Source organism: Palaemon carinicauda, chromosome 22 (genome assembly GCF_036898095.1).
Source record: "Palaemon carinicauda isolate YSFRI2023 chromosome 22, ASM3689809v2, whole genome shotgun sequence".
NCBI classification, from domain to species: Eukaryota; Metazoa; Arthropoda; class Malacostraca; order Decapoda; family Palaemonidae; genus Palaemon; species Palaemon carinicauda.
In genome coordinates, this window is record NC_090746.1 from 13,272,281 (window position 1) to 13,284,780 (window position 12,500).

The following is a 12,500-nucleotide window of genomic DNA, read 5'->3' on the forward strand; positions in this document are numbered from 1 at the left end:
CTACGCATATACAGTACACAAGACATCACTGCATATTTTACCGGAGCTGTGTGGTGCTTTTAGCATTTTAAACTCTACGATACCAGCTAAACATCCTACACTCTCTAAGGTTTCTGGCAATGGACCCAAGCGTCTGAGGGAGATGTTTACTATAGCGGAGAAAATTAAATCCCTTGCCATGCCTAAGGAAGGGGGAAGCTATGCAGCCATCAATGAATGTACCATTTGTTACATAAAGAAGGACCAAAAGAATATAAGGACAATAAATATCACTTTTATCAAGACAGTGAAAATGGGAGTACCTCCCTGCAATAAGGCCATCATGAGGATGAAGTTTACTTACCTTAACTCGAGTGTGTTCGGATTTTATATTTTTTTCATTTACATACTGTATTGTATATGTAAGATTGTGCTACAGAAAAATTAAGCTTTAGCTTAAAAAGTGGGGGCGTATAGTTGGGTGAGACAGACGGAAATTTTTTATTACTTGGTCCTCTACAGGAGCAAATGAAATGACTCCAGCATTTATTAGTTTTTGCATGGTATTTGTGTTGAAAGGCCGGCGTATAGTGACGATATTTATTGGTTTCTGCATGTTGTTGGTGATGATGAAAGGTCAGCGCATGGTAACGATATTTATTGGTTTCTATATGTTGTTGGTGATGATGAAAGGCCAGCGTATGGTGATGATATTTATTGGTTTCTATGTGATGTTTGTGATGAAGAAAGGCCAGCGTATGGTGACGATATTTATTGGTTTCTATGTGTTGTTTGTGATGATGAAAGGCCAGCGTATGGTGACGATATTTATTGGCTTCTGCATGTTGTTAGTGATGATGAAAGGCCAAGGTGTGGTGACAATATTTATTGGTTTCTGCATGTTGTTGGTGATGATGAAAGGCCAGAGTATGGTGATGATATTTATTGGCTTCTGCATGTTGTTGGTGATGATGAAAGGCCAAGGTGTGGTGACAATATTTATTGGTTTCTGCATGTTGTTGGTGATGATGAAAGGCCAAGGTGTGGTGACAATATTTATTGGTTTCTGCATGTTGTTGGTGATGATGAAAGGCCAAGGTGTGGTGACAATATTTATTGGTTTCTGCATGTTGTTGGTGATGATGAAAGGCCAAGGTGTGGTGACAATATTTATTGGTTTCTGCATGTTGTTGGTGATGATGAAAGGCCAAGGTGTGGTGACAATATTTATTGGTTTCTGCATGTTGTTGGTGATGATGAAAGGCCGGCGTATGGTGACGATATTTATTAGTTTTTGCATGGTATTTGTGTTGAAAGGCCGGCGTATAGTGATGATATTTATTGGTTTCTGCATGTTGGTGGTGATGATGAAAGGCCGGCGTATGGTGACGATATTTATTGTTTTCTGCATTTTGTTGGTGATGATGAAAGGCCAGCATATGGTGACGATATTTATTAGTTTTTGCATGGTATTTGTGTTGAAAGGCCGGCGTATAGTGACGATATTTATTGTTTTCTGCATTTTGTTGGTGATGATGAAAGGCCAGCATATGGTGACGATATTTATTAGTTTTTGCATGGTATTTGTGTTGAAAGGCCGGCGTATAGTGATGATATTTATTGGTTTCGGCATGTTATTGGTGATGATGAAAGGTCAACGCATGGTGACGATATTTATTGGTTTCTGCATGTTGTTGGTGATGATGAAAGGCCAGCGTATGGTGACGATATTTATTAGTTTTTGCATGGTATTTGTGTTGAAAGGCCGGCGTATAGTGATGATATTTATTGGTTTCTGCATGTTGGTGGTGATGATGAAAGGCCGGCGTGTGGTGACGATATTTATTAGTTTTTGCATGGTATTTGTGTTGAAAGGCCGGCGTATAGTGACGATATTTATTGTTTTCTGCATTTTGTTGGTGATGATGAAAGGCCAGCATATGGTGACGATATTTATTAGTTTTTGCATGGTATTTGTGTTGAAAGGCCGGCGTATAGTGATGATATTTATTGGTTTTGGCATGTTATTGGTGATGATGAAAGGTCAACGCATGGTGACAATATTTATTGGTTTCTGCATGTTATTGGTGATGATGGAAGGTCAGCGCATGGTGACGATATTTATTGGTTTCTATGTGTTGATTGTGATGATGAAAGGCCAGCGCATGGTGACGATATTTATTGGCTTCTGCATGTTGTTGGTGATGATGGAAGGCCGGCGTATGGTGACGATATTTATTAGTTTTTGCATGGTATTTGTGTTGAAAGGCCGGCGTATAGTGATGATATTTATTGGTTTCGGCATGTTATTGGTGATGATGAAAGGTCAACGCATGGTGACAATATTTATTGGTTTCTGCATGTTATTGGTGATGATGAAAGGTCAGCGCATGGTGACGATATTTATTGGTTTCTAGGTGTTGTTTGTGATGATGAAAGGCCAGCGTATGGTGACGATATTTATTGGCTTCTGCATGTTGTTGGTGATGATGGAAGGCCGGCGTATGGTGACGATATTTATTAGTTTTTGCATGGTATTTGTGTTGAAAGGCCGGCGTATAGTGATGATATTTATTGGTTTCGGCATGTTATTGGTGATGATGAAAGGTCAGCGCATGGTGACGATATTTATTGGCTTCTGCATGTTGTTGGTGATGATGGAAGGCCGGCGTATGGTGACGATATTTATTAGTTTTTGCATGGTATTTGTGTTGAAAGGCCGGCGTATAGTGATGATATTTATTGGTTTCGGCATGTTGTTTGTGATGATGAAAGGCCAGCGTATGGTGACGATATTTATTGGCTTCTGCATGTTATTGGTGTTGAAAGGTCGGCGTATAGTTACGATATTTATTAGTTTCTGCATGGTATTGGTGATGATGAAAGGCCGGCGTATGGTGACGATATTTATTAGTTTTTGCATGGTATTTGTGTTGAAAGGCCGGCGTATAGTGATGATATTTATTGGTTTCGGCATGTTATTGGTGATGATGAAAGGTCAGCGCATGGTGACGATATTTATTGGTTTCTATGTGTTGATTGTGATGATGAAAGGCCAGCGTATGGTGGCAATATTTACTGGATTCTGCATGTTGTTGGTGATGATGAAAGGCCAGCATATGGTGACGATATTTATTGGTTTCTGCGTGTTGTTGTTGGTGATGAAAGGCCAGCATATAGTGATGATATTTATTGGCTTCTGCATGTTGTTGGTGATGATGAAAGGCCAGCGTATGGTGACGATATTTATTGGCTTCTGCATGTTATTGGTGTTGAAAGGTCGGCGTATAGTTACGATATTTATTAGTTTCTGCATGGTATTGGTGATGATGAAAGGCCGGCGTATGGTGACGATATTTATTAGTTTTTGCATGGTATTTGTGTTGAAAGGCCGGCGTATAGTGATGATATTTATTGGTTTCGGCATGTTGTTTGTGATGATGAAAGGTCAGCGCATGGTGACGATATTTATTGGTTTCTATGTGTTGTTTGTGATGATGAAAGGCCAGCGTATGGTGACGATATTTATTGGCTTCTGCATGTTGTTGGTGATGATGGAAGGCCGGCGTATGGTGACGATATTTATTAGTTTTTGCATGGTATTTGTGTTGAAAGGCCGGCGTATAGTGATGATATTTATTGGTTTCGGCATGTTGTTTGTGATGATGAAAGGTCAGCGCATGGTGACGATATTTATTGGTTTCGGCATGTTATTGGTGATGATGAAAGGTCAGCGCATGGTGACGATATTTATTGGTTTCTAGGTGTTGTTTGTGATGATGAAAGGCCAGCGTATGGTGACGATATTTATTGGCTTCTGCATGTTATTGGTGTTGAAAGGTCGGCGTATAGTTACGATATTTATTAGTTTCTGCATGGTATTTGTGTTGAAAGGCCGGCGTATAGTGATGATATTTATTGGTTTCGGCATGTTATTGGTGATGATGAAAGGTCAGCGCATGGTGACGATATTTATTGGTTTCTATGTGTTGATTGTGATGATGAAAGGCCAGCGTATGGTGGCAATATTTACTGGATTCTGCATGTTGTTGGTGATGATGAAAGGCCAGCATATGGTGACGATATTTATTGGTTTCTGCGTGTTGTTGTTGGTGATGAAAGGCCAGCGTATGGTGACGATATTTACTGGCTTCTGCGTGTTGTTGTTGGTGATGAAAGGCCAGCAAATAGTGACGATATTTATTGGCTTCTGCGTGTTGTTGGTGGTGATTAAAGGCCAGCGTATGGTGACGATATTTACTGGCTTCTGCGTGTTGTTGTTGGTGATGAAAGGCCAGCATATAGTGATGATATTTATTGGCTCCTGCATGTTGTTGGTGATGATGAAAGGCCAGCATATGGTGACGATATTTATTGGCTTCTGCATGTTGTTGGTGATGATGAAAGGCCAGCATATGGTGACGATATTTACTGGCTTCTGCGTGTTGTTGTTGGTGATGAAAGGCCAGCATATAGTGATGATATTTATTGGCTTCTGCATGTTGTTGGTGGTGATGAAAGGCCAGCGTATGGTGACGATATTTACTGGTTTCTGCGTGTTGTTGTTGGTGATGAAAGGCCAGCATATAGTGATGATATTTATTGGCTTCTGCATGTTGTTGGCGGTGATGAAAGGCCAGCATATGGTGACGATATTTACTGGTTTCTGCGTGTTGTTGTTGGTGATGAAAGGCCAGCATATAGGGACGATATTTATTGGCTCCTGCATGTTGTTGGTGATGATGAAAGGCCAGCATATGGTGACGATATTTACTGGCTTCTGCGTGTTGTTGTTGGTGATGAAAGGCCAGCATATAGTGATGATATTTATTGGCTCCTGCATGTTGTTGGTGATGATGAAAGGCCAGCATATGGTGACGATATTTACTGGCTTCTGCGTGTTGTTGTTGGTGATGAAAGGCCAGCATATAGTGATGATATTTATTGGCTTCTGCATGTTGTTGGTGGTGATGAAAGGCCAGCGTATGGTGACGATATTTACTGGTTTCTGCGTGTTGTTGTTGGTGATGAAAGGCCAGCATATAGTGATGATATTTATTGGCTTCTGCATGTTGTTGTTGGTGATGAAAGGCCAGAGTATGGTAACGATATTTACTGGTTTCTGCGTGTTGTTGTTGGTGATGAAAGGCCAGCATATAGTGATGATATTTATTGGCTTCTGCATGTTGTTGGTGGTGATGAAAGGCCAGCGTATGGTGACGATATTTACTGGCTTCTGCGTGTTGTTGTTGGTGATGAAAGGCCAGAGTATGGTGACGATATTTACTGGTTTCTGTGTGTTGTTGTTGGTGATGAAAGGCCAGCATATAGTGATGATATTTATTGGCTTCTGCATGTTGTTGGTGGTGATGAAAGGCCAGCGTATGGTGACGATATTTACTGGCTTCTGCGTGTTGTTGTTGGTGATGAAAGGCCAGAGTATGGTGACGATATTTACTGGCTTCTGCGTGTTGTTGTTGGTGATGAAAGGCCAGCATATGGTGACGATATTTACTGGTTTCTGCGTGTTGTTGTTGGTGATGAAAGGCCAGCATATAGGGACGATATTTATTGGCTCCTGCATGTTGTTGGTGATGATGAAAGGCCAGCATATAGGGACGATATTTATTGGCTCCTGCATGTTGTTGGTGATGATGAAAGGCCAGCATATGGTGACGATATTTACTGGCTTCTGCGTGTTGTTGGTGATGATGAAAGGCCAGCATATGGTGACGATATTTACTGGCTTCTGCGTGTTGTTGTTGGTGATGAAAGGCCAGCATATAGTGATGATATTTATTGGCTCCTGCATGTTGTTGGTGATGATGAAAGGCCAGCATATGGTGACGATATTTACTGGCTTCTGCGTGTTGTTGTTGGTGATGAAAGGCCAGCATATAGTGATGATATTTATTGGCTTCTGCATGTTGTTGGTGGTGATGAAAGGCCAGCGTATGGTGACGATATTTACTGGTTTCTGCGTGTTGTTGTTGGTGATGAAAGGCCAGCATATAGTGACGATATTTATTGGCTTCTGCATGTTGTTGGTGATGATGAAAGACTGGCGTATGGTGACAATATTTATTAGTTTTTGCATGTTAAATGTGTTGAAAGGCTGGCGTATAATTACGATATTTATTGGTTGCTGCATGTTATTGGTGATGATGTAAGGTTGGCATACGGTGACGATATTTAATAGTTTTTGGATGGTATTTGTGTTGAAAGGCCGGCGTATAGTGACAATATTTATTGGTTTCTGCATGATGTTCTTGATGATGAAAGCCCGGCGTATGGTGACTATATTTATTAGTTTTCCATGTAATTGGTATTGAAAGGCCGGCCTATAGTGACGATATTTATTGGTTTCTGCATGTTATTGGTGATGATGTAAGGCCGGCGTATGGTCACAATATCCATTGATTTCTATGTTATCGATAATGATGAAAAGCAGGCTTATGGTGACAAGTTATAAAAATTCATTGTATTGATTTTTTATTGTTATTAGAAACTGTACGCTATATTTTGTTCCATAATTAGAAACATAAATCATATATATATATTAACACATAGGAAATATGAAATTTATATATATAGATCTCATACTGGAAATTTATCAGAAATGACCGACACTACACAGCTGATGGACAATATCCTTCATTTGTGTATCCCGCTGGGTATGGAGTATGGTCTTATTTGATATCCCATTGGAAAGTACTCAAATTTACAGTATTATTATATAATAGCCTGTTAATTTCACATGATATTTTTTAATCTTTATATTCTTCGACTATCTTTGTTCCTGGGAAGTTCAGTTCTTTTCCACTAGGGGATGTCATTTTTAGATGAACTCCGCATTGTAAGGGTTGGAATGAAAAAAAAAAAAAAAAAAAAAAAAACGCAATGTACTAAAGGCACAATGAGTGAACTGCAACATGGCAAGGGATTACTGCAAATGAAAAAAAAAAACTTAATTGCCTTACCTTCAATAGTTTGCATTCACGAGAATCTTGGAAAGCTGGGTACATTTCTTCATACTTCTCAACAGCAATTCTAGAATTAGTCAAATCTACACAGAGATGGCACAGTGCAGCTCGAAACATATATTCCTTTGCACTATACTTAAGTAACGAACTCTCGAGTGAGCTAGTTGCAACCTAAAACAACAAAAATATGTTATATAAGTATGAATACATCTTTTTAAATTACTCATGCCTAAAAAACAAAGCTGGACAATGTTAAAATTAGTGTAATTTCTTTCCATCTACAATGGTGTACTTTCATTTCCTATAAACTATAGTTTTAAACATCCCTCCAAACAAAAAATTTACAAGGCAATGTTTTCCAAGGATATAATATTGAGCCGTTTTCCTTTACTAACCTGTTCATATATCTGAATAGCTTTTTCATAGTTTTCCATCTGAGCAGCGAACATCGCAACCTTAAGTTGGCACTTGTTTGCAGAGGAATTGCTTTCTTCACCACGGAAATAATCTGAAGCTTGTTCAAAGTGTTGAATAGCCTTTTCCATATCAGCAACCTGTGAATGAATAAAAAGTCACAATGTACGTCTCAATAGTAAGATACACAACAAACATTTAAAAAATGATGTTGTATTTGTACTTATCCTGCTATCATTACAATTAGTTTAAAAAGACAAATATGTAACATTTCTGGATTCTAATAACATTTCATCCCTAATCCTCTATTCTTTACCATTCCTTTTACTGCCCCCAACACTTTACACCCTTCATTCACTCTCTGATGCACATCTGCATCTGCTCCACCATTTGCAGCAACAACAGACTCTTAAGTACTTCAACTGATCTATTTCCTCAAGTAACTCTCAATTCAACATGACATTCAATCTAGCACCACACTCCTACACAGCATCTCATAACCTTACTCTTAAACACATTAACTCTCAACTTCCTTCTCTCCCACACTTCCAAACTCTGTCACTAATCAACATAGCTTCTCCTCCCAGTCTGTAACTAATACAATATCACCCACCAACAATAACTGATTCACCGGCCCCCGTCACGATAACTCTCATCTATCAGTTTCAATTCTCAACCAAGTACTCATGTATTTATCTCTCTTACAACTTAATGAACAACCATGGTAACATCAAACATCCCCGTTTCAGGCCCACTCTCACTAGAAACCACTCACTCACTTCATTTCCTATCCTAACACATACTTTACTGTCTAAGTATAAACTCTTCACTGCTTGCAATAACCTTCCACCAATTCCATATAACCTCATCACATTCCACATCACCTCCCTATCAACTTTATAACAAGCTCTCTTCAGATCCATAAATGCAATATGTACCCTCCTTACATTTTTGCAAATTATTTCTCGCTTATCTACCTAATTATACAAATCTGATCCATGCATCCCTTACCTCTTCTACCCTGTACTTCTAAGATTGCATCCTCTACTTTATCCTTAACCCTATTAATTAACTATCTACCATAAACTTTTCCAACTGCACTCCACAAATTAATATCCCTGGAGTTACAACACTCATGCATATCTCCATTACCTTTGTATAGCAGAATAATACACACACACACTATCGGCTGGTACTATTGACAACATAAAACGGATATTAAACAATCTCACCAACCATTAAAGTACAGTCACACCCCCTTCCTTTAACATTTCAGCCCACACACCATCCATACCAGGTGCTTTTCCTACTCTCATTCCATCTAGTGCTCTCCTCACTTCCTCTCTTGTAATCTCTCTCATTCTACTCTCCCATTACTGGCACCTCACCACCTGCAACAGCAATATCTGCCTCCCTATTATCCTCAACATTCAGCAACCTCTCAAAATATTCAGCCTATCTTTTCCTTCCCTCTTTTTTTTTCAACAACCTTCCATTTTCATCTTTCACTGTTTCCTCTCTCCTCAATATACCCTTCCTTACTCTTTTCACTTCTTTCCAAAACTACTACTTATTCTCTTAATGCGAACGACCCAATCCCTGACCCCACCTCCAGTCAGCTGCCCTCTTTGCCTCTATCTTTAATACATAAAATCTAAAATCATGCTCTTTGCTCATTTATAGACTTTTACAAATGATTGTGGACTGAGGTGGCACCACAGCTAGTGAAGTATGTTGCTAAATCATCAGCAAACAGAGAGCTCTTAACAGGAGGAAATATTTATCAAAACTGCTAATAATGACAATGGCAAAACATGTCTTACCTCTGTTTCATAGATTTCTGCAATACCCTGGTGATGCTTGGCAGCCATGGTAAATTTGCCCATATCAGTGTAGATTTCAATGGCCTTTAGTAAACTGTTCACAGACTCTGCAACCAAACAAATTTCATATTTATCAAGTCAAATACATAAAATGCATTAAACGGAAATTGCTTAAAACAAATCATATAAGAATTAACATTAGAAATTTTAGAATAACGAGCAAGACAGAGTTATGTACATAAGTTGTCATCAATATTTTTCCTCAAATTTATTGTCTTAAATGAGATTCCCTTTCACTGTTTAGCTCAAATATGACAAATTCGTAGATAATTTGTATTTTTCCTAACTATACAAACCTTAGCTATTTATTAGGGGTTATACTTTCGGCGGAGCTGAAATGACAAGCCATTAAAATTTAGCGAGGATTGAATACCCACACCGCTAGTTAGCGGGGGGTGGGGGGGGGGAGTATGCTACCACTCCCGCTCACACACCTGTGATTTAGTTTACTTTGCTTGGAGGTAGGACTTCAAGGGGGATTGGGCTGGTGGGCAAGTTTGTATAAATACCTAAGGTTTGTATTTAGGAAAAATACAAATTATTTACGAATTTGTCATTTGTTCCGTAACTGGAATACAAACCACGCTATTTATTAGGGGTGACTCACCCATTAGGAAGGGTGGACGTCCCTGCCAATCTGGCTTTTGGCTTTACCCGGGGGTCCTTATCCGAGTATATTAGAACTCAAAATTAAGGAGTCCCTGCCCTCGCTAAAACCTTGCTATGCAAGGTCCGCGGACTACGCAAGCTGTGTGTTGAGACATGCAGAAGTTTGACTGTCTAGGTAAAGTTATTCAGAGTCTATTGTAGGAAAAAACTGATGTAACCAAGACTTTCCCAATACCACCTCGCCAGGATATGGGGACGCAACAGTATTAGCTTAATACTAGGTACACAAGGAACATGGTTTACCTGCAGTGGTTTGAGGTCAGCTTATGCAGAGAACCCAAGATGCTGCTTTCCCCACGAGAGGGTAGGACGAAGAAAAGAATAAGAGCCAGTCAAATCTTTTCATTCACGCAGACTAAAACCGGGTAACAGTACCCTCAACCTTCTGCTACTTGTCCAATAAGGAGCTTGAGGTATTACAACCAGCTCTTGTGCAGCCACCATCGGACCGATTGAGATCGTACCGAGTTCCTGTGGGTCACGTCTTGCAGGAGAAAGGTTGTGAAAGTCACCTAGAGCATTCACATCCTTTCTTGTTAAACCTGCGTCACAGAGTAATCTGCTTAGAAGGACCAGGGGCATAGCTATGCCCCTGACATCGTGAGTCGTCATGTTGAGATGATGTTTTGGTGATCCTCCTTTAGTCTCTCCCAGTGCTGATGACAAGAGAAGGGACCCAGGTAGGCTGCTTTCGTTCTCTTAAGGTAGAGTCTCATACCTTACCATGGGTACAGTAACGTATGATCTGGATCGTCCGTTACCGAGTGGAGACTTGTATAGGATCCGTCACCTCTGGAGACTGTGTCTGGAGACATACTCGGGGACGAAACTGATCATTGCCTTTCGCCCTTCTCATTAATGGGCGATGTCGAAAGAGAGACCATGAAGTTTCTTGACTCGTATGGCTGCTGTCAGAGTGTATAGGAACATTGTCTTCTTAAACCAGGTGAAAATTTGTTGCCTGGTGAAGTGGAACATAAGGAAGTCTCTTCAAAGACCGAAGAATTTGAACCATGTTCTGAAAGGGTCTCAATTCCGACTGGAGAAAGGCAAGTTGTAAGTCCGTATGAGTTAGGAACGATCTAGCGATGAGAGGATATCCCTTCCTTTCAGTTTGAAGGTGAAGGATCAAGGTTGAGTGATCATCTTTACCTGTTGAAACTGAATAGGGGGTCTTTTCCTCTTGCATATACTCAAGGATTCCGCTATTGCTGGAATAGAGGTATCGAGTGGAGAGAGAGGGACTTTTACATGACACCAACCACACAAGACGCTATACTGCCTGGTAGACTGATGCTGAGGAATTCCTCAGATATCTAGACAACCTTTTCGCAATTTATTACAAAAAGCCTCTGTGGGAGAGGAGGTACTGGGTAGTCTCCAGGCATACAATCACAGCAAAGCTATAGCTTGTGGTAGGTGTAGAAGTGGGTTGTCTGTAATGTGGAGAGGGTTCTCTTGAAGAGACATCAGGAGCTGCAAAAGGTTTGGAAACCATTCTGCATAATGTCATAGCAGAGCTATGAGAGTCCTTGAGAGGCTGACCGATGTTCTAGCCTTCTTGAGTGCCCTTCATCAAACAAAACAGGGATGAGACGTAAATGTCATTGTTGTACCCACCGTTGTTGGCCTGTTTTTTACCTGTGAGCCTTGGGGTCTAGGGCTGGGGAGCAATGGCAGCCTGAGGTTCAGGAGTGTTGCGAACAGATCCCTAGTTGGAGGATCCGGTAAAGTCGGGACTTTGTCGGCTACAAGGTGATCCAAAGACCATTCAGTATACCTTATCTGAGATGCTGTGCACAGATTGTCGGCGAGCACATTCCTCTAGTTTGGAATGAAGCGGGCTGATAGTGGCCCAACTTAGTGTTCATACTGTTAGATGGGAAGACGCTACAACAAAGTTCCTTCTTGCTTGCCGATGTGAGCGTCTATGTGGTGTGTGGTATTGTCGCCCATCACATCACTGAGTGTTCTGTTAGGAACCGATGAGGCTGCTGAAGGACCGGAAAGTTGGCCTTCATCGCTTAAAAGAGATTTAAGTGAAGGTACTTTCGGACTCTGTCCAGAAGGCTGAGGTCCTGGTGCAGCACTATGGTCCCTCCTCTCTTCTTTTGGTGTGTTCTAAGCACAGCATCAAGTCCGAGGAGTGGGGAAGGATGAGAAGGTTATACCACTCTGTAGATTCTCAACTTACACCCATCCTTTGAGGTTCGTCCAAACTTCTGGTCCCATGGGGGTCAGAATGTCTGGGGGATCGAGGGCTCGATTCCAATCAGACTCAAGTCACTCTGGGATGGGAGTTCTTCTCGTTTTGAGAAAGTTTTGTGGAGATTGGTGTCTAGAATCTAGAGTCTTCTGGGAGGGAAGTAGGGAAGACTTCCAAAGGTTTACCCTGATCACTGGATCTTGGTAAAAAGACTTCAGAAGTTCTGGTGCTAATGCAAGGTTGCCACTGAGTCTGCTAAGGTCAATCAGTCGTCACGAAACGGAGGAGACAGAAGCCAATCCTGCGAGACCAGGATGGGTGTAGTGGAAAGACCGAAGCACAGTGCCCTGAATAGGTGTTTCTTGT

General features: G+C 40.8%; 1 protein-coding gene across 1 annotated transcript in view; it reads right to left on the reverse strand.

The window, feature by feature from the left end:
- Window positions 1-12,500, reverse strand: part of alphaSnap (Alpha-soluble NSF attachment protein) — a 177,485-nt gene that overhangs the window by 1,867 nt on the left and 163,118 nt on the right. Inside the window, exons 3-5 of the mRNA XM_068345975.1 lie at window positions 9,200-9,306; window positions 7,358-7,516; window positions 6,960-7,133 (exon numbers count right to left, since the gene is read on the reverse strand). Coding sequence (XP_068202076.1) covers window positions 6,960-7,133; window positions 7,358-7,516; window positions 9,200-9,306 — 440 coding nt within the window. The remainder of the gene's footprint in view (window positions 1-6,959; window positions 7,134-7,357; window positions 7,517-9,199; window positions 9,307-12,500) is intronic.